The following is a 22681-nucleotide window of genomic DNA, read 5'->3' as shown; positions in this document are numbered from 1 at the left end:
AGATATTGAATGCACATCTGAAAAGCTTTTATTTTATAATAGATTTGATTTTAGGACACATTTTAAAAAACTCACTGTAGTCTAATTTAAACCTGCTGTACATAATATTCATGTAAGTTATACACCACAAGTATGTTAAAGATCAACTTTTAAATACTGCTTGTATAGATAAAAGAAACAGGCCCATTCACATAGTTTCCTTGGAATGTCAGTGTTTGCATCCTAGGCATTCAGGAACTGAAATTTCTTCTACAATAATGCAGATCCCTATGCTCTCCTTGCTGAAGGACGGAAGCTAAAGAACACTAATCTTGCACAGACATGGTCTAAGCAGGGGTATAGGAAATGGAAAGGCAATTGTGCATTAACCTCTCTGTTGCATAATGTTCCTATTGTACAGCCACCACAAGCATTGCTGTAGGAAAGCAGAAGCATGCATAAATAAAGGGCAGAGAGGAAAAAAGTCAAGACACTTTGTTTTTACTCATCTTGTTTCCCTCTCCAGCCAGCTGTAGCAAAGGACATTTGTCAGTTGTATTATCCCTGCAAATGGGAGGAAAATGTCCTGATTCTGCCCTTCTGGAACAGCATTAAAGGAGCCATAGACAGGTCTGGAGTCTGTCCCAACTGTAAGGGTCTGATCCAGTGCCCACTGAAGTCAATGGTTGTTTTTTCTGACCATGCTAGTGAAGGAATACGCTCTTAGTTTAAAAATATTCAGGCCTAAAGTTCTTCAAATATTTCAGAACAATAATCGAATACAAGTGTCTGATAGATAGTTGCACTGTTTTTTTGTTTTTAGTCTGTCTCCCTCCCATTATCACAAAACCCTTAATGACACCTGTCAGGGTTCCTTCCCCACTCTGAACTCTAGGGTACAGATGTGGGGACCCACATAAAAGACCCCCTAAGCTTATTCTTACCACCTTAGGTTAAAAACTTCCCCAAGGTACAAACTTTGCCTTGGCCTTGAACAGTATGCTGCCACCACCAAACGTTTTAAACAAAGAACAGGGAAAGAGACCACTTGGAGATGTCTTTCCCCTAAATATCCCCCCCAAGCCCTACGCCCCCTTTCCTGGAAAAGGCTTAATAATAATCCTCACCAATTTGTACAGGTGAACACAGACCCAAACCCTTGGATCTTAAGAACAATAAAAAAATCAATCAGGTTCTTAGAAGAATTTTAATTAAAGAAAAGGTAAAAGAATCACCTCTGTAAAATCAGGATGGAAAACACTTTACAGAGTAATCAGATTCAAAACACAGAGGATCCCCCTCTGGGCAAAATCTTAAAGTTACAGAAAACAGGAATAAACCTCCCTCTTAACACAGGGAAAATTCACATAAAACAAAAGATAAAACTAATCCGCCTTGCCTGGCTTACCTATACTGGTTACAGTATTGGAGACTTGGATTAGGATGGGGTGGAGAAGATGGATTTCTGTCTGGCCTCTCTCAGTCCCAAGAGAGAACAAACCCATAAACAAAGAGCACAAACAAAAGCCTCCCCCCCCCAAGATTTGAAAGTATCTTGTTCCCTTATTGGTCCTTTGGGTCAGGTGCCAGCCAGGTTAGCTGAGCTTCTTAACCCTTCACAGGTAACAGGATGTTGCCTCTGGCCAGGAGGGATTTTATAGCACTGTATACAGAAAGGTGGTTACCCTTCCCTTTATATTTATGACAACACCTGACCGTTGTAGTAACATGTTGAAAATATTTTCATTTAAGGGAGGGTAGAAGCGGGGAGAGAAATATAGTCCTCCCGAAGACGAACTGGACAAACCTCACTCTTGTCAAAATTACAGCTTTTAACAGAAGCCTGGTTCCAGCTTTGGTCCCCAGTCCTGCAAGATGTTCCGCAAAGGCAGACCCCACCATGCCAGTGTGCAAAGCTCATTGCAGGGTCCGGGCCTTAACTATGGAGCTGCAACAGTTATCTCCTATTTAACAGATTAGTTCAGTGGCTTAACCACTTGGGCCCTGATCCTGCAAAGAGATGCACGCAGGTAGACCCTTGCACCTGCAGGGAACCTCTTTGCCTTCAAGGGTCTCCCTGAATACATCTGTTTGCCGAACTGGGGCTTTAGGATCTAGATACAATGTAGCACATAGTAAAAATGAACACAATGCCATAACTTCTATGACTTTTTAGTAACTTGTCTTGAATACTTAAATTTTCACAGATGCAAACAGTTACATCTTATAAACTTAATGTTTATGTGGTTTACCTCAACAAAGTAAACATTTTTAGTTGAATAGTTAGGCCTAGATCCTCAAAAGATGCCTAGTTTCCATTAATTTCACTGGGAGTTAGGTGCCTAAATACCTTTCAGAATCTGGACTCTACTTCCATAAATATATTTGATAAAGGTGGAAGCCAATTTTAAATTCTGTGGTAATAACACATCTTTAATACCAAGCAACTAAAGGAAACAATTATCTTATAAGTAGCTCATGAGCTAAAAATATTGCTAAAATAATATGAAAAGCAGATTGTTTTATAAAATTAGGTGTAACGAGATTCTAGTTAAATATTTATTCAGAATTTTAACTAACAAAAAGTATACCTTAATCCAAAACCTGACATAGAAAAACTAGGTTTCCATATTTACTTTTTAGTACTTTACTTACATATCTTGGATCTTTTGGATCTACGGAATCTATAAAACTCTGCAAGTCTTCAATCTCCTTTTGCTTATTCCCTATTTCTCGCTTCTGTTTTTCCATGTGTTTTTCTAGTTCCAAAGCTTCCTCTCGTAGTTGATTTAGGAGAAGTATCTTGCCACTCAGTTGCTGTTGAAGACTTTCCTTTTCTGCTTCTGAAATCTGGAGTTGAGGTATGGAAAAACAGCTGATTCAGAATCTTTTTGAAAGATATAGTTGATAAACATGGAGTTATTATAGTCTGCATTAACCTAAATTAGATACAAACTAGGAACTCCAGCTTGCTGACATCTTGTTTCTGGTTATTTTGCTCAGGTGACAAGTGCTCACAAATTAGCTATGAAAATAGGAATATGTTGTTCACTCTTTGACAACAAACAGTTTAGAATCTCCAAATTGTGTAACGTTGGCCCAATGAGCCAGGAAACCTCCGAGACCTGGTGCCTGAATAATTATTTTAAAACCCTCATTTAAGTGTATTTTAAAAATTCCAAGGGAAAGTAAATAAAGGGGGAAAAAAAAATCTTGTCTTAATTGGACTTCTTGACAAAACTGGGAGGAGCATATTATTACATTTTCTATGTCTACATTGCTTCAAAACATTTTTATTCTTTATCTTCACATTGTTATTAGCTTTTACATACTTTTTTCTGAGCCACAGTGTCTTGCAGTTGTTTAAGTTCCTCCTTTGCTTTTAAAACGTGTTGCTCTGCACTTACTATTTCATTTTGTAGTTCTGCTAATCTTCCTTCGGCTGTAAAATTAATAAATAATTAAAAAATCAAAACACACTTTAATAATTTCTGTATAACACTGATAATATATTATCTGTTTCCTCCATATCCTCTCTAGACTATGTCCCCCTGAGGATATGAATGCCCCCTGAGTACTATCCTGCCTGAGCCCATGGGTATGTACGGTGCTTGGGAGACTAGCCTGAGCCGCCACCCATGCTGTCACAGCCGCACTGCTATTTTAAGTGTGCTAGCTCAAGCAGAGCTAGTGCATGTCAGTCTACTGTAGTGGGAAGCCCTCTCCGAGCTGCTAGGTAGACATACTCTAAGTGAAACCCTGATGAACAAAGTTGTTATATCACAAAGCATCACATAAATAAGATCTTTCACAATTACTTTTTGCCATATACTTAATTGTAAAAATTTTCTTAATTTGATTTCTCCCTAGTATGTTTGATAAATATACAATATATTGCTTTACTTGATTATCCTAATTAACTCTACAACGGACTCAGATTGGCTCAGCCAACTCAGGCAGAACTCCTTGAGGACGTGGAAGTGGGAAAGAAAAAAAAAAAAAAAAAGTCACCTCCTGGCATTATCTCTTCACCCTAGAGAAACTACTCAGAGTGCCCTGTGGGGAAAATTTGACTCCAATGTGTTTTCAGGATAAGGATGGGAGTTGAACTCGGGACTGGCTATTTAACTTGGCATCATTCCTGGCTGGTATTCCAGTTGTACCATTGGGAACCAATGCTACCTCAAGCAGTGTCCGTTTCTCTGCCGTCCCCACAGCTGTTACTGCACAGCTGTGAGGGGCTTGGGCAGTGGCAGCCACACCCTTGCTGAAACCATGCTGATACTGGTAAAAGGAAAAGCAACAGTGCAAAGATGTAAACTCTTGTAGCCCCTGCAAATCTGGAGGTTTCATGTGGTTGGGTGGACTTCTACTAATCCCCCAAAACCTGTTGTGATTGAACAGTTGTGAGGTAACTCACAAATGTGAAACTCACTAAGTGTTGTAGCTTCTCTGCCCACCCCTGCTCTCAGCCAATGGGTTGCCCATGGAAGGAGACAATCCAGCATTTTATCTGCCAATACACAGGCATTAACCTATTTCCAACTTCAATTTTACTCACCTTACATTACTTAGTTGAGATGGGGGGATAAGAGAGGGAGAAATCTGCTCTCTAGTGCATTTGAAATCTGCATATGAATCTTGCCCTTAACACTACATTTTTGTAAGTTAAACATCAAAGAATAATATTTTATTATCAAGTCCCTTCATGCTAAATTCTCAAAGCAATTTATTGCAGTCCTCATTTTTTGTTTGTCATTTGACGGTAATTTTGAAATGTAGCTACATTGACTAAAAATACACAATCAAATGCTAAATGTAGATATCACATTAATTCTAAAGTTTGAGCAGTTTGTTGGGAAATTCAGCATAAATCAAAATGTTCCACTGACATCAGATAAAGGGAACTGGTTTCATATTTTTGCTTGAGAAAATTTAAAACTTTACCAGCTTGAATCTTTTTTTCTTTATCTTCTAGCTGAACATCTAGAGTTTGATGAAGTTTCAATTTAAGCTGCTGGTTCCTCTGTAGATCTTCATCTAGTTCAATTTTTCCAACTTGTATTTGTTGAGCTTTATTAGCTATGTAACCTTTTTTGGCATACATATTTCTCTTGTACCTGGCTTTACCAATGTAAGGGCTTTCACCAGGTACATCATCAAGTTCAACATCCTGAGACATGACAAGAACAAATATCTTATATTATTTTCATACACAGTAAATGTTTTATGAGGCTTCAAAAGTAATTCATGATTTTTTACATTTAAACTTGAATTTAACATACATGTTAAGGGCCACCAACTTGAAATCCAGACAGTTTAAAAATATATGAAGAGTTCTTCATTGACACCCACACAAACAACATGGAAAAAAATGATTATGGCTACAGTCCTGCAGACACATTGGTGAAACTGACCATATAAAAACTTCTGTCAAATGAACTGAAGGAATTGTTTACTGCTAATCTCTTATAGTTATAGTAATTTAGATTATATTTGTAACACTAAAAATGTAAATTCAGGCAGAAGTGTGATTTTAATTGATGGTGCCCTTTAACTTTACTCATACTGTACTCTTCCGAATATTTCAAAAACTATATATTAGTAGTTCACCAGGAGTATTGAACATTCTCATTGATCTTTTTATACTTCTGTTGTGATGTCTCTTTCCACTCTAAAGGAGGAGGTCCAAACTCTACAATCCAAAAAGGGGTTATTCCTGTAAGTAAAATAGTGAATAGAAATCCTGCTCCCATTGAAGTCAATGGGAGTTTTACTATTGACTTCAGTAGGGTCAGATTTTCACCCAGAGTGAGTACAGGCTAAAGAATCAGGCCCAAAGTGGGGAAAATCCATTGCATAATTATCAGTAAGAATGAATGATCTATTCACTAGCTTTACTCAGCCAAAACAAATTTACAGCTATTAACATTAATATTTAAATATTAAATGCCACTTAATAGTAACATTAGAAAATATTGACTTTAAGCCTTTCGAGAAAACATGCAGAGAAAAGTATATAACTTCCAATTTCAAACAAAGTTTAATTTGCACAAATGACAAGCAGTAACTATTTAGAAAGCAAATTCTATTTAAAATTACAGTAAATAACATGTCCTGCCTCATTTTTAGTTTTATTAGAATGCAAAGCAATAGAGGGGACAAACACAAAAAAATCATTATTTTTTAAATAATTACCTCTGGTGGAAAATAACTTAATGGCTCAAATTTGGCATCAATCTTATAAAAAGCCAGTTCCTGCTCCAATTCGTATTGCTTCTGGCATGCTCGGGTTAACTCCATTGTCTTCTGCTTTAGCTAATGCCAGTATAAAACACAATGAGTCACTTTCACCAGCAAAGTACCATATTGAATTACTACATACATTAGCACTTATCACTGTATGCATTAACTGTATAGTGATGCAAAGCCTCTATACAAGAAAACAGTTATGAGAAGGTTTGGTAACAAAGGACATAACATTAAATTACTATAAACAAGACTCAGACAAAAATCAAACCTGCTGTAACACAAATGATCACATGAAGGTCCTTTGAATCTATATTTCATTTTCCTCACAAAAAAGACAACCCAAATATAGCTACTCAATGTACTAAAGGTTTCAAGAAACAGGCATGTCAATAACTAACTTAGTCAAACATCTAATCAATCAACTATGTAAATTTTCTGTAAGTAATGGTTTAACAAGCCAGAATAAGAAACTTTGTTTCAGGTGCATCTTGTTAAACTACTTTAGGTTTTAGAGAGGGCTAACTAGTGAACAACGATAAGGCTACTAATACAATACACCACTCTTCTTACATTTTTCTTTTTATGTTTTTGTGCTGAGAGGAACTTAAATTGTGCTATCAAATGGTGATACATTTAGCAAGAAATACACCACCCATAGTTTCCTAACGTTAAACTGAGTTATGAAGATATTTACAGTATTGTTAAAGCCAACTTCAATGTAATACATTGTATATCAACCCTATGTTGTTACTTAAACTTTTAGCAAAGGTCCATCATGTGATTTTTATTTATTTTTTGGTCAGCTTTTCATGCTGAATACCTGAGGAAGAGCATGCAGCAAGGCTCCAATAGACAGCAGAATGTAGGACTAATGGAGGAAAAGAAGAGAAATATAGAATAGACTGGAATAAGGGAAAGGCTTAATGAAAGGTTTAGAGATCTAAATAGTTGGTATCATGCAAAACTTCAATCACATTCAGAATAGAAAATATTTGAGGAAGAAGAATTATAGCAGATTAAGCAAATGACTAGTCTCATTGTAACTTTTTTATTTAAGATGTTTTGACACTATGACATCATGCAAGCATATCCTATGCAAAAATACAAAATTGTGCAATCCAGCTGTACATGGGGACTACCTTTAGTGAGGAATAAAGGCTCAGTGGAAAGGGAACTGTGACAAACCAAGATACCAGCTAAAGGAAGAAAGAAGCAAGCAAAGTTTGTCATCCAAAGGATAACAGTGGGTTAAGTTGTAAAATATATGCTGCTAAACTCTCACTATACTGAGAACTACATTTTAGAAATATGCTGCTGTTTGGTAGAAAATATACTGGGTATACTTATACAAATGTATAGCTCTACTCATCTCTTAGCTGAAAGGAAATATTAAATAATAAGATTTCACAGACATACCTAATGAAAGTATATAAATCAAATGATAAGTTTAATTATTTATAATTTTACATTTTACACCCAGCAATGAAAGATAATCTTCAAATACAGGCTCTTAGAATGATATGAGCAAAATAGAAGCAAACAATGGACATGACCTACAATAACAGTAATGAAGAAGAACCCAGTGGCAAACACCTTTTACTATCACAAGGTAAGTGTGGATTATTTTTCTTCACTACAGCAGCAATTTAAAAATTAAACAATGAAGAATCATCAGTACACTAGAAATTTAGCAGCCATGAGTAACTTAACCTCTTACTAATACACAAAGTTTTAAACAAAAAATGACTAGAGGCAAACAGCCATTAGCTTTTTTAAAATACTAAGGTGATAGGAAACATACAATTTTATAACTTGAAAGCCTTAATTCAGGAGAAATGTGTATATTACACACTGCCTATTTCCAGGCAAACTAAATGAAAAGACAACTAAGCAAATGTCCATGTGTTTCTTGGTATTCAATGGGCCACTCAACTTGCACACAGGATAAAAAGTTACAGGAGCAGAAAAGGGGGCAAAGAATGTAAGTGAGGAGGGAAAGAGATACAGAATGTGGTTCTTTAATGAAAAATCTGTACATTTTGAAATGTGGGTGTACAAATTAAAGGTGTTTAGCAAATTTACTTGGGCATGTGGGAGGAATCCATGCAGATGCTGGATAGAATTACAAAGGTAATATTTTTAGAGAATTTAGAGCTAAAATTTTCAAAAGTGGCTACTCATTTTGGATGCCTCAATTTGTGTGTCCAATATTAGATACCCTGGGCTCAATTTTCAGATGAGATGAGCACACACAGGTTCCAGTGAAGTCAGTGAAAGTTCAGTGCCCAAAACCTACAGAGGTGAGATCTGCCAGGGGCCAGAGCAGTCTGTGCAAAGGCCATGTTTCTTCTCAGGCTTCCTAGCATTACAATGCCAATATAGTCATGTCGCCAGAGAAACTTCTGCTGTCCATGGACAAAATCCTCAAACCACAACCATCCTGTGCTTACCAATGGTTCTATAACACAGAAGGAATGCATACAAAAGTGTAATAAAGCCACAGGATGTATTAAGTTTTGTTCTTATTCTTTGTGAAGTTGGTAAGGATACAGCATATATTACTCTGCTTGCCTACTCCCAAGCCACAAAATCTTCAATCCCAGGGAGGATTTTCTGGGAAATGGAGAGATAGATAATGGTGAAAAGGCAGAACCCCCTGCTGTGTCAGCAAGGGAAGATATACACATGGCGCATTCAAGTTATAACTCATCAAGTTTTCATCTGCAGGCTTCTGTAACTATTGGCCATTTAAACAAGATTTGTTTATGGGCGTTTATGCTGCATTGACTGTCCTTCTGCAGTATAACGCTTTTCTAGGGCTTGTTTGACTCGGAAGGCCACAAGTATATTGTGCTGGATTGGATCAGTTTCAGTTATTATTCCTGCTTCTTCCCCAGCTGGAGGTGCTTTAAAATTTAGATGGCAATTTCTTCTCAGAGATACCACTATGGTAACTCCTAGTCAGACACCTCTAAATATGTAAATTGCTCTAGGTTCTCGGTCTAACAAAATACCATTTACATAAGTCTTAAGCAATCTGAGCAGACGGTTGACTTTATGAATGTAGTGCTACACTGAGTATAGTGTATGTGAAAGGTGCCAGATTTAACAACCCTGGAGACTAAAGTCCTGGTTTTATCCACAATATAGATACAGCACAGGCAGTGGAAGTGTAAACTTCTCCTGGCAACTTCACCATTGTGCCTCATCCAGGTAGAGTGAAATTAATTACAGTGAGTTAATTCTCTCTGCCCCATTCCATCTTTGGCCTCCACCCCAAGATTACCAAAGCCACCACTGTCACAACTGGTAATGTGGATCTTTCCCTCAAGGAACTGGTCCAAGAACATTAACTCACTACACACAAAATACCAGAGACCTGCTGAATGTGGATTGGTCACTACCAGTCTGCCTGGAGTTGAAGCATCGCCCTGTACCAGAAAAGCTTCATATCCCACTTACAATCCACTGAGCCATCTAAATACAAATTTAAACATAAATCCCCAAGCATTTAAACATATATTATATTGCATTTATTGTTAGTGAAACAAAATGATTCTCAAAAATATTTCTTCAGTATTTATTTTTAACCCAAATGATTAATTTACCAATTCATTTTTGGTGTCCAGGTCCCTCTCAAGTTCTTTGTAGATTTGTTTCTGTTGAAGGGTTTTTTGTTTTAATGATCTATTCACCTCATCTTGATGCTGAAGTTGTTCAAGCACTTCAAACTGTTTAATTTTAAGGTCCTCCATCTCTTTTATTGTTTTCTCTAAATCTTTTTCTAATTTTTCTATTTCTTCTGCAAAACAAAATAATCCAAACACTCAAACATTTTTCCAGTTGCTTCTTCAATCTGAAACTTGGAAGCAATGGTGCTTCTCCACTTTAAGGCAATTAGTATATTTACACAATTTTTTAAAATCTGTACTGAAATAAATACTTAAGAGAACTTCCTGAAATAATTCTTGTTTTACTTATATTGTGCTTTACATGTAAGTCTTGTTCTTTAGATGTATATCAGAATTATGTCTGATATACAAACTTTGAAATCTTTTGTTTTTAAACAGGCATCTTCAATTAAACCAAAATTTCAAACCTTTCCAGCTTCTTGTTTTGGTTAGCTATCTCTATGTGCATATACAGAGAATGAGAAGTTATACTAAGGCTCCTTTATACCACTCTGGCAGTGTAAGAGGATCACAATGTGGGTGGAAATGGTGCCCTGAAAATATCCTTTATGCAGGGTATCTTTAGCCAGGGAAGAGCTGGTATAAGGGCTATATACTGGCCTTCTCACAACCTCCAAAGTTAGGAGCACGGCAGGGGTGTAGCTAGAGTGCACTGCACTTCAGTTTTTAAGGGAAGCAAAGCTTAAGTTATACCATTCTTGCCCACCCAATCCCTGTCCCAAGCACAGGAACGGAGTTACTAAGAATCAAGCCCACTATGCTGTGATTTTCCATACGTGACATAATTTAAAGTGAGATGAGAAGTAAAACATAGCTTGTGACCTTATGATACATAAAGTCAGCCTTCTTAAATATGAATTTAAATAAAAGATAATTCTTCTTGTGTCTACAATAGAATTGGACACTGAGTAGGCTAAAATCCTCCTTTTTTTCTTGGAGGACCTTTAAACAGTTTTTAAGAGGACATAGCTGGTCACATCATAAGTTGGCAGTAAACTTTAACAGTGTACTTAAATCTTAATTTTAATAATCCATATCAAATCATGACATCAGGAATTACAAAGCTTTTAAATATAACCTTCTAAATTTGGTATAGTTCACAGTAGCTCTAACATATCATCATGATTACCTAAATTAAACCTCTCAAGAGCCTCCTTCCTGTCATGATTTGTCACTGGCTGTCCGTCAAGGTTTTCCAGTGAGCGTAGGTGGAATATGGTATATAGGCGGTAATGAGGCAGATTTACAACTGGATTGTCTGCCAGGAACAAAGAAGTCAAGTCTTTTAAGGGCTTCAGCTTAGCTATGTCATGGAGCTAAACCAAAGAGAAAGGTACAATGATTAGACATCTTTCCAAAGACAATCACTCCCCTACCATCCATTTTCTACTTTTTAAATAAAATACATTGTTAATGTAAGTGAAGGCTACATTTCACTGTTTATATAACAATGTAATTTCTAAAACTGATGCCCCCACCAAAATTATATAGCAATATCAGAGCTCAAATTGTGAACTAAATTTATGGAGTTAAAGTGTTCTCTGTGGGAGAAACCCATGGGAAGTGGAGAGAAAGTTATGGAATCTTGACCTTGGAAATTCCAAGTAGATGTCACCTCAGGTGGAGGGGCACTTTGGGGGAGGGGGAGAAATACCAGCTTTCCAATCCCAGACACCCTTGGGGTTCATGGGGAAATGGAACACCAACCCTGTGAAGCTGTCTTCAAAGAGGGCTGGACCATCTTGGCTCCTACAGCATGGTTTCTTCAGGAGCTTTACTACCACTAAAATGAGCCCTACTCACAGCCATATTCTTGCAGAGTACACAAAAGGGACCACAAACATTAATCTAATCATGTCTCAGTTAAGAAGTTTTTTTGAAATGCCAATCATTTCTATTCTTTGCACAAAGCACATATGTAACTAACTTATGCTAATTAGAGTTGGGCACACAGCATGAAGAATTGAAATGGAACCCACAATTTGGGAGAAGCTTGTCAACTTCCATGAAGTCTTTCCTGAGCTTGCAAAGCCTTACATTGCCCTGACTAATAATAGTTTGTATGATGTGAGTGCTTTGTGACAGAGGGAGAATTTTCCTGATAAACAGTGAGTAGCCTTGTTATGTAGACAGCAAATCTATATTATTATATCTTTTCCCCAGAGAGCCTGTAATTTTCATGTTGCTGATTAATTGAGAAGTTAAATATGAAAGTTTTTTAAAAATAAAATATTTCTAACAATTATTTCTCCTAGTTAAAGTCACTTACTGATGATATTTTATTTTGCCTCAAAATAAGGATGCGCAGGGACCTTAATTTCTTGCCTACCCACACAGGAATGTGCTCAATCTCATTTCCTGCAAGGTTCAACTTTTGTAGATTCTGCATATGCTCTAGACCTTCAATTTTACTGGAAACAAGAAGAGAAATAGAATTTAGACATCATGAAGCAAATCATATATACAGTGTAGCTATGGCCTCAGGGATACTGTACACTGAAACCTGTCTTAACTGGTCACCGAAAAAAACAGTAAAAATGGATGCACAGTGAAGGTGATCAAACAAAACTATACTGAAAACCTGGATATATTTTAAAGTGGTTAGATAAGACAGACGTTGCCTATTGTAGCTGGACTTCATTGCAGATTTCTCTGTAATATGCATTAAGTATCTTACATCTCCTTATTTTAACACTATAATTAAAATGATGAAAACACCTTCAGAGTTTCATTTTAATAAATTCACTTTCCCCTCTCTCACATTTTGGAATCAGCCCTAGGAAACATGAATCAAGCAAAGGCAAAAAACCAGACACCATAATTTTGATTATAAAGGTGTGGCTAGTCTGTAGCCTCTCAAATGTGGAAGATGTACAGTATAAAGAAAAAAATCAATAGAATGTTTCTCTTTTGGAAAGAAATCAGCTTCAGAAAATATATAACTAAATTACCTTTGTTCGCAAGTACTTTTCAATTGACCTTAATACACATAACTGCCATTTTTTCCACAGTGGAGTTTCACTTTCTTGTCAGAATCGTGGTCAGAAAGCATTTCTATATTTTGCAAATCCAAGTATGTATGTGATGTATGTAGTGTAAAAAGACACTAAAAAAGACTTTTCTTATCAACAAAAGTAAGAGAGGAAGAAGAGGCCCAACAGTACCTCCCATACATAGTGGAGCTTTACGGACAATGCTGTTATCCCTTTACATTAACCAATCATGCTGCACAAGGGGTGGAATGGTTTGTAATACACATTCATTTCTGGTAAATTTTATATTTAGACTCTTTGTATAATTTGTGTAATATTTGGTGTTTAAGTGATCATATGGCATACTCAAAGGTCTGTCAGTGAGCACAGTCGTTTGTCAAACCAGTGAAAGCAAAGAAATGTGTGAGATGAGATGACACTAATGTACCTGTCACCTGGTTTTTAATGGTGTAAATACAAATATCTTCCATACGTATTTTGGGAACACAGCAAGTTGGTTGTCTGCACTACCTGAAGACATTATGGTGTGAAGAACACATTTTTATGAAGCTACTGAACAACTTCAAATAGGTAGACCATACAAGAGGTTTTGTTTTTTATAGTGCCATAGACATAAAAGAAAAATGTATGCCGCCACATCACTGCTGTTGACTGCCTACACTGGTTACTATTGCAGTGCCTATTCTTTTGGCTACCATACGTTAGGAATGGCCACCAATAGAGAAGTGCCTCAATAGCCCAAACAATCATTTTTGTAATTAACCTTAATTCTGCAATATATGTTTCAAATACATAGTAACAGTACAAAACAAGTCATAACCAAGGTGTCATTTAAGCTATGTATATTATAATCAAGCAAAAACGGAAAGTAATCTTATAGGTATATATCACTTTACTAGTATGGTATTATTTCATTTTGTTTTCTAACCCTCTTGAAAGAGGAAGTTGCATCACTGCAGCATGTAGAAATACTATTTAGTCAGTCTTCTGCACACTTCCTTTATTAACCTCTTTACTGCTATTGTGGTTACTGCACTTGCAAAGAAAACCTCCTATAGAAAGAATTAATAAGCCTACTTTATCAGTGGTAAAACTAATGGGAGCACGGAGAAGTTGCTCTTTCATCCCATCCACTGTCCCCTCAGCATTTTTTCAATCGAGTAACTTCCTCCCAAAACACTGAAAGCTGCCCTTTTGTGGCAAATAAAATAGGAGTTTAATGAGTGCACTGACTGCATGAGCAGGCCCTTTCAGTTTAATCTTTCAGTTCTCTTTTCTGAAGGTGAATCTTTTCCATTCTCATATAACAAACAGCAAGAACATTTTGTAATATTAATGCATGAAATATTTTAAATATATCTAACTTTTATACCACACTCCTGACCATAGAATCTGAACAACTTAAATTTTTAAAAATAAGTAACATTCTCCACCCACACCAAAAACAGAGTGTCCGCTTACCTGATTTTATTGTAGGACAAATTGAGTTCGTGTAGCTTTAACTGTTTATCCAACTTCTCAATCTTCTCTATTTGATTGTTACTGAGATTTAATACCTCTAGTTTAGAGCACTCTTCTAATTTTTCTATGTACTAAAAAACAAATTATATGTAGTAGTTTGTTAATACAAGATGGTACCTATATTTGCATTCAGAACAGCAGGTTTATGTTTTTAAGAATCATGTCTCCATAAAAGCTACTACAAATCATTATTATCCCCTTTACCATAGAATTGCAAATCTGAGCTCTGAAATTTTGCATCGGGACACACCTGCAGCTGAACACACCTGCAACTTTCCATACTGCAAAAGAGTGGAAAACTACAGGTGCTACTAGCTCTGCAGTAGACCAGCCTCATCTACAGAAAGGACTACTTTCCACACAAAAAATTAAAATAAAATAAATCCATAAGAGGCACCACTACCCAGAAGTTGAGAAATTACACAAACATGTACCCATGTTTTAGCTTTGTTCCACATGTGAAACTCTCATTGGTATCGATGGTAATTTGTACCATGATGAGGCTTGATTCTGTAATTCTTACTTTCATAAGTAGCGGTTGCAGAATTGGGCCCAGAGAGGTAGACTGGCTCTTCTCATCTACTTAAAGTGTTTTCCTAACCATTATTTCCAATGTTTTAAAATATTATTGAACTTTAATACTATTGTGAATTATAGTTAATAAGAAATTGCATGCAGTAACCCACCTTAAATTTCTTGCCCCCATCCTTAGCAAGAGAAAGATTCAGTGATTTTACGTATGTCAAATTTTCCTGTTTGGACAGGTTTTTAATAAGAGATTCTGTAATGTATTTAACTCCTGGACTAATACTGTCTTCATCTGCAAATTATAGAAAAAGTGTGATTCAACTAGCACTGAAAGAAAAAAAGTGTAATACTTTTGCTTAGTTAGTACAACAAAACAAGGGAAACCTGCATAGAGGCTGAGAAGGAGATACACATTGACAGCAGCTCCAAGAAGCGTTGTGCCTGAGGAAAATACAATGCCTCTGGGAGTGTTGAGGAGGGGCACCTGGTAAATCCTTTAACAAGATGCAGTGTGCATTATCCCTGTGCCAGTCCACCTCCACTGTCTAGTGCAGGAAGATGAAAGGAGTCAGGGCCTCATTTTGCTACCCCTGTACAGTTTCTAGTGCCACTGTTGCTATCAGAGTGCCCCGGTCCTTGTGTGCCAAGAACTTGATTAAGTGAGATTTCTAGCTTCCCTCACCTTTCCCATCATCATCAATTCCTGTTTGGATTATAAAATCTGGGGGCATGGATCATGTGACTTTTATTCCTGTAGCTCTTCAGGGAAAGAATTGTCTCTTTGTTATATATTGGTAGCCCTTGCTACTTTAATACAAATCATAATAAAGCACCATGCAAATTTATGAAGCAAAATAAATATTAATCCAAATCTTTTTTCATCTAGTCTTTCAGCTGAAATATTAATATTACATATAATATGTGATAAAATGTTTTCATTGACTTATTACATATGTATTTTTAATATATCAGTGTCCCTTTAATTTAATCTTGTGTATGTAGTAAATACTGACTTTCTCCAGCTGTTTGATTTCCAATTGAACTTGAAACAAAGATGTCTTGTTTACGGTTATATTTGTACATCACCTTTCACTGATGATAATGTACAGGTCTAGGATTAGGGGCAATCGGTTAATTTATGCCCCCTCTGCTGCCTGAGGGGGTATGCTCTGTATAAAACAGTTCTTAGGGGTTTAAAATCAGAAATATATAATGTCGATATTTGGAATCTGGATGATGCCTAAGCAATTTAAGACAATTTATTATAGGGTAGGCTAAATATGGGGTCTAAAATATGTGACAATGACCCTTTAATACACCTTATAATAGATGGACATGTAGCTAATTTTATTCTGCCAATATTAAATGCATTCAGGGTTGATTCTTATTATTTACACAATACCTTTGTCAATCTGATATTCAAAAGAAGCTCCTACATCACTTTCTACTGTAACATCAAGCTGTTGATACCTCTGTCCCCTTCTTTTGGAAGTTGCAGGTGTGCCCTGCCTGCTAAGAGGAGATGGTGACCTGCTACTTGAAGTGACAGTCAACATTGGACTAGGCGTACGAGAGGGTGATATCTGTCTTTTTCTGGGTGATGTTCTTTGTAATGACCCTTTCTTCATTGCACAGAACGCAGTCAGTCATCTGGCAAAAATCTGTAAAACTAAAAATATATATATATTCAAGATTGTCATGGACTGTACATGTATATAAATCTTACTGAAACTGTTTAGATGTAAACTGAAATACTGTATATTTGTTTTATTTAATGATGTTTATGCACACATTGTCTTGGCATCTGTGTTTGATATAAATTCCCAAAATGCCATATTTAGATGGCACACAATAAAGAGTAAAAAAACCCTCATCTCCTCTCTGCCATCCTACCCTAAGAAAAAGCTCTTCAGCAACAATCCTTGAAAAAAAGATGTATCTTACCCCATTCTCTAATAGTTAGTAAAGTTGGGTCCTGATGAACCACAATGCAGGAAGAGGAAATTCCTCAAATGGAGACCCTCCACTAAACACACACTACTTCCATTGGGGGGGAGGGATATCTTAGTGGTTTGAACATTGGCCTGGTAAACCCAGGGTTCTGAGTTCAATCCTTGAGGGGGCCATTTAGGGATTTGGAGCAAAAATTGGGGATTGGTCCTGCTTTGAGCAGGGGGTTGGACTAGATGACCTCCTGAGGTCCCTTCCAATCCTGATATTCTATGATACTTCTACTTCCACTGACTTTAATGCATCTGGAAGTAGATTGCAAGCCAATGCAGTTAATATTCATAATAGGCTGAGGGCATTTGATTATCTGGTACCTAAATAAAATGCCTTACATAATAAAATATACTTACTCTAGGTTAATTCTACTCATCAACTAAAGGTTCAATGTATTCTTTCTGTTTGTGGAAGCCCATAAACCCACATCCTCACTGTGGAATGATTTTTACAAAATCAAGCCAGGAGGCAAAAGCACATTTTGGTCCACACTTTATAAAGCCAAGATGAGAGCATCTGCCTTTTGAAGATTAATGGTCTTTATCGTGGGGTTTTCTTACTAGACACAATGTAATCACTCATGTGGCACAAAGCTTTGGAGACTTCTTCATTCAAAAGGGGATGATAACTGCCATGATTGTATAAAAGTCACTCTTCTGGTCCACCTCAAGGCTCCAAAACAGCCAGAAGCTCATTCTTCATAGACGATAGGAATTAAGAGGTTTATTTGTTTTATTTTATGAACTAACACAACATGCACATGTGATTTTACACTGCACATCCACATGTCGCCACACTAAAACAACATCAGTGTAACTCCACACCCCATCACCAGGACTTCATAATCAGCACATTGCTGCACCCTGGCAGCAATACAACTTCTATACAACACAACTTCACAGTAAACAACAGTTCCCAGAAGTGGCACTTCACAGGGCACTTTGACATGACAACTGCACATCAATTCTGCTACCCTCTGACTGACGCACTACGCGCACCAGCACCCCTTCCTGTGGCTCTGAGACCCAGCCAGGACATGGGGGGGGGCAGTCCCCAGTTACCTGAGGCGCTGGGGACATGTGGATGGGGGGTCGGGCCCCTCTCACCTGAGGCGCTGGTGGGGGGGGGAGGGATGGGGGTCGGGCCCCTCTCACCTGAGGCGCTGGTGGGGGGGGGAAGGGATGGGGGTCGGGCCCCTCTCACCTGAGGCGCTGGTGGGGGGGGGAAGGGATGGGGGTCGGGCCCCTCTCACCTGAGGCGCTGGTGGGGGGGGGAAGGGATGGGGGTCGGGCCCCTCTCACCTGAGGCGCTGGTGGGGGGGGGAAGGGATGGGGGTCGGGCCCCTCTCACCTGAGGCGCTGGTGGGGGGGGGAAGGGATGGGGGTCGGGCCCCTCTCACCTGAGGCGCTGGTGGGGGGGGGAAGGGATGGGGGTCGGGCCCCTCTCACCTGAGGCGCTGGTGGGGGGGGGAAGGGATGGGGGTCGGGCCCCTCTCACCTGAGGCGCTGGTGGGGGGGGGAAGGGATGGGGGTCGGGCCCCTCTCACCTGAGGCGCTGGTGGGGGGGGGAAGGGATGGGGGTCGGGCCCCTCTCACCTGAGGCGCTGGTGGGGGGGGGAAGGGATGGGGGTCGGGCCCCTCTCACCTGAGGCGCTGGTGGGGGGGGGAAGGGATGGGGGTCGGGCCCCTCTCACCTGAGGCGCTGGTGGGGGGGGGAAGGGATGGGGGTCGGGCCCCTCTCACCTGAGGCGCTGGTGGGGGGGGGGGAGGGATGGGGGTCGGGCCCCTCTCACCTGAGGCGCTGGTGGGGGGGGGGGGAGGGATGGGGGTCGGGCCCCTCTCACCTGAGGCGCTGGTGGGGGGGGGGGGGAAGGGATGGGGGTCGGGCCCCTCTCACCTGAGGCGCTGGTGGGGGGGGGGGGGAAGGGATGGGGGTCGGGCCCCTCTCACCTGAGGCGCTGGTGGGGGGGGGGGAGGGATGGGGGTCGGGCCCCTCTCACCTGAGGCGCTGGTGGGGGGGGGGGAGGGATGGGGGTCGGGCCCCTCTCACCTGAGGCGCTGGTGGGGGGGGGGAGGGATGGGGGTCGGGCCCCTCTCACCTGAGGCGCTGGTGGGGGGGGGGGAAGGGATGGGGGTCGGGCCCCTCTCACCTGAGGCGCTGGTGGGGGGGGGGGAGGGATGGGGGTCGGGCCCCTCTCACCTGAGGCGCTGGTGGGGGGGGGAGGGATGGGGGGAGGGCCCCTCTCACCTGAGGCGCTGGTGGGGGGGGGAAGGGATGGGGGTCGGGCCCCTCTCACCTGAGGCGCTGGTGGGGGGGGGGTCGGGATGGGGGTCGGGCCCCTCTCACCTGAGGCGCTGGTGGGGGGGGGAGGGATGGGGGTCGGGCCCCTCTCATCTCAGGCGCGAGGGGGTCGGTCTCGTCTCGGAGATTGGGGATCCCGGTCCCCGCCCCAGGGAGTTCCCCACGGCTCCGCGTTGATTACCTGGGTTGACATGGTAACGCCTTGCCGCCGCCGCCGCCTATTTCCCCGGCGTTCTGGGCCTGGGCAAGCCTGGAGCCCTCTTGTGGCCAAACCGGCCTCCCGCCGGGCGCTACGACGGCTGCCGCCCCGCCGGCGCGACACTTACGGCGCAGCGGCTCCTTTAAGAGCCCGGCGCCGGCAGCCGAGCCGCCGCCATTTCGGTTTGGTGCTGACGGGAAAGGGGCGGTGCCCGTCGTGGCCGCGCCCCTTCCTAACGGCCACCGGCTCCCCCTTCCATCGCGGGCCCCTCCCGGCGCAGGGGGAGCCGGAGCCGGGCCCTGCCTCAGGGGGGCGGGCTCTTCAGGGGGGGGCGGGGCTTAGGGACCACCCGCACCAGGGGCTCTGACTGAGGCGGCTCCCCGCAGGGCTCTGTGTCGGACCCCGGTGTCCGGCCCGGCCTGTCACCCTGCCTGGGCTGACGCGGGCGAACTGAGCGGTCCCTGCCTGGATCTCTCAGAGGAGGCCGCAGATCCCAAGGCCCTGTCCGCTCCGGCGCCCTGTGGAGGAGCCGGGCCGGGGGTGGGTCACCGCTTGGCCCGTGGCTCGGGCTGGCCAGTGTGCGGCGCTCCCGCCCCGGGTGTCCCCCGGGGCGGGGGGGGGGGATCAGGGGAGCCGCCCGGCCGCGTTAGCGTGGTGGAGTTGCTGGAGGTTTGATCTCAGGCGGGGGCGGCGTGTCAGACGCGGGGCTTTGGCTGCTGGGAGCCGCGAGTGCGGAGCGAGGGTCACCGATCAGGGCCTGGGCGTGAGGACCCGTCTCCCGCCAGCTGAGGGCAGACGCAGCGATGTGGCTCGAGTGCCTCTCTGCGGGGTTGGGCCCCAGTTTAGGCTGAGTTATTCCCACGTTGCCTTTTGAAATGGCAGGTGTCACTCAAGCTTTGGCCAACCTGTCCCCTCTCAACTGTATCCTGAGCAGAGTTGTTGAGGCCCTCCCCAGGGGTGGATGCGTGTGGGCCATGACTGCAGGAATTGCCAGCCCCCATCATTCAAAAACCAGGCGATGACCATGAGATCTTTCAAACATAATACACCTTGTACTCCTGGGGGAATTGTGCGCCACAGCGCATGTGAAGAATTTATGTCCCCTGGCAGATTTCTTTGCTTCCCCATAGAAAAATGACTTTCTGAAGGGGGAGAAAAGGGAAGCCACAAAGGCGGTCATGCAGTCCTCCACAGCAGTATTTCTTGAATGCCCAGGGCAGCCAGCAGAGAGGTAAATCACTGGGGCAAGGGGTGGGACTGGGGAAGACTTGGCTGGTGGTTCCTACCCTGTGCCAGGATAAGCATCTAGTCCTGGCTCAACAAGGGAGGATGGGACTTCCTCTTCCCCTGCATGGTATCTGGGACTGGGTCAGACCCACCCCACATTTCTCCCCCAGCTGCAAGAAGCTCTGCAAACTCCCCCTGCTGCCACTCGCTTCCTGCACCCATTGCTCCTCAGCTGCAGGGGGAGGGATACCTATACAGGGAGTGGCTCCTCCATCCACCCAACCCCCATGCATCCAGAGTCTGTCATACCTCACTCCCTGACAGTCAGAACCCCCTCCCCATGAGCCCCATTCCCCCTGTACCTGGACCACCCTGGTGAGACACTTGCTCATGGATCCCCGCCCCGCTGAGCCCCAACCAGCTGCATGGATCCCCGCCCCAATGAGCCCCACTCTCCCAGCATCTGGATGGCCCCACTGATGCCCCCCACAGACCTCCCTGCTGAGATCTATACCCCCACAGACCCCACTTAGCCCCAACCACCTTCACCTGGACACCCTGCAGAGTCCCATTACCATTGCACCCAGAAATGCCCCCAACAAGCTCCTGTGCATCCATATCCCCCCAAAACCTATATCCCACACTGAACTGCCCACAGCCAGATTGCCCCACAAAGAACCTTCTCAACCCACACCTGGATCCCCGCACAATGAGCCTCTCCACACTTGGATCCTGTCTTGCTGAGCCTTCCTGCCCACAGCTGGTGCACCTGGCATGGAGGGGCAGGGCCCTAGGTTGTTTCTGGGGCAGGCCTGGTCCTTACGCTATGTCGGGGTTGGGTGCAGCCTCACCACTGAGTCCATGTCCTGGCTGGGGGGAGCTGCACAGTGATCTCCCACCTTTGGGCGGCCAGTGGCCTTTGGGCGGCCAGTGGCCTTTGCTCCCCAATGCCATGCTGGAGCATCCATATTTATTTGACGAAATTTGCAGAATATTGCAGAATTGTAAAATATTGTGTACACAATTTTGACTTTTTTGGCACAGAATGCCCTCAGGAGTAATCTTATATTCTTTGCCTTCTAGTTTCTGAGACTCTAGGGTGCACTCAGTTCATGTTTTCAAGATTTTCTCTGTAACAATGGAGGCAAGAAACTTTTTTCCTAATGCTTGGGCCTGACTTTTAGAGGTGACAAGCATCCGCAGCTCCAACTGAAGTCGATGGGAAATGCAAGTGCTCAGCACCTTTGAAAATTTGGCCTTGAGGGTCAAATCCTACTCACCTTACTTGCATGAGTACTCTTACTGAAGTAAATCAGTGGCATTAGTTATGGGAGTAGGGTGAGTGCAGGTTTTGTGTTTAAAAAGGGAAATTTTTTAATTGTTTTACCAGAATAATTCACAACAGTTGTCTAGCTGATAATAATCACTCCAAAGTGAAGTGATTTTAAATTGTTGCTTTCTGTAATAAGTAATTTTACATACTTAATATGTTACATTTGAGTATAGCATTATAAAGTTATAGGTGGATGCTTTTTGTAGTGTGGGTGATTTGAAATAGCACTTTGAAATATGCAACATAATTCATCATGAGAAAAATGGAGCACTTTCTTTAGTCTCCAAGTTAACTAAAATGAGGGAAGTGTACCTCAGATGAGTGAGATTTTATAAGTAGTTATACTTCATCAGTACCCTGTCGTCTCCTGCTACTTGGATAAAAAAAAGTTTTATTCCCTTGACTTTTAAAATTACTTTAGAAAAGCAAGTAACCCAGGGTGTATGTTGTGCAATTTATGGAGTTCTGCACCTCTATCCTGAAGTCACTGAGGCTGTGCATGCAAGGTTCTGCCCGTGCAGAGCAAATTGCAGTATCTGGCCCTAAATTGCTACCTTGTTTATAGCAATATTTAAAATAATCTACATGACTTTTTTTACATTGGTTTCAAAATCAGCTAGGCTTGTGTTTGATTCAGTTTACAGCAAGCATT

General features: G+C 41.9%; 1 protein-coding gene across 11 annotated transcripts in view; it reads right to left on the bottom strand.

Moving 5' to 3' along the window:
- The window catches only part of CNTRL (centriolin), a 58529-nt gene extending 38834 nt beyond the window's left edge, over positions 1-19695 (bottom strand). For 2 of the 11 annotated variants that reach the window (XM_073314949.1, XM_073314955.1), the window contains exons 1-12: positions 19452-19692; positions 16368-16634; positions 15124-15257; positions 14378-14508; positions 12193-12334; positions 11053-11239; positions 9840-10033; positions 7371-7427; positions 6178-6297; positions 4927-5152; positions 3312-3421; positions 2635-2829 (exon numbers count right to left, since the gene is read on the bottom strand). In XM_073314949.1, coding sequence (XP_073171050.1) covers positions 2635-2829; positions 3312-3421; positions 4927-5152; positions 6178-6297; positions 7371-7427; positions 9840-10033; positions 11053-11239; positions 12193-12334; positions 14378-14508; positions 15124-15257; positions 16368-16593 — 1722 coding nt within the window. In that variant the 5' untranslated portion in view covers positions 16594-16634; positions 19452-19692. Of the gene's footprint in view, positions 1-2634; positions 2830-3311; positions 3422-4926; positions 5153-6177; positions 6298-7051; positions 7100-7370; positions 7428-9839; positions 10034-11052; positions 11240-12192; positions 12335-14377; positions 14509-15123; positions 15258-16367; positions 16635-18075; positions 18110-19451 lie in introns of those variants that run through there. The other 9 variants (XM_073314960.1, XM_073314952.1, XM_073314951.1 and 6 more) reach the window with 9 other exon arrangements.
- Positions 19696-22681: the final 2986 nt, after the last annotated feature.

The sequence above is a fragment of the Lepidochelys kempii genome, chromosome 16 (genome assembly GCF_965140265.1).
Source record: "Lepidochelys kempii isolate rLepKem1 chromosome 16, rLepKem1.hap2, whole genome shotgun sequence".
Lineage (NCBI taxonomy): Eukaryota > Metazoa > Chordata > Testudines > Cheloniidae > Lepidochelys > Lepidochelys kempii.
This window is presented reverse-complemented; position numbering and strand designations above follow the sequence as displayed.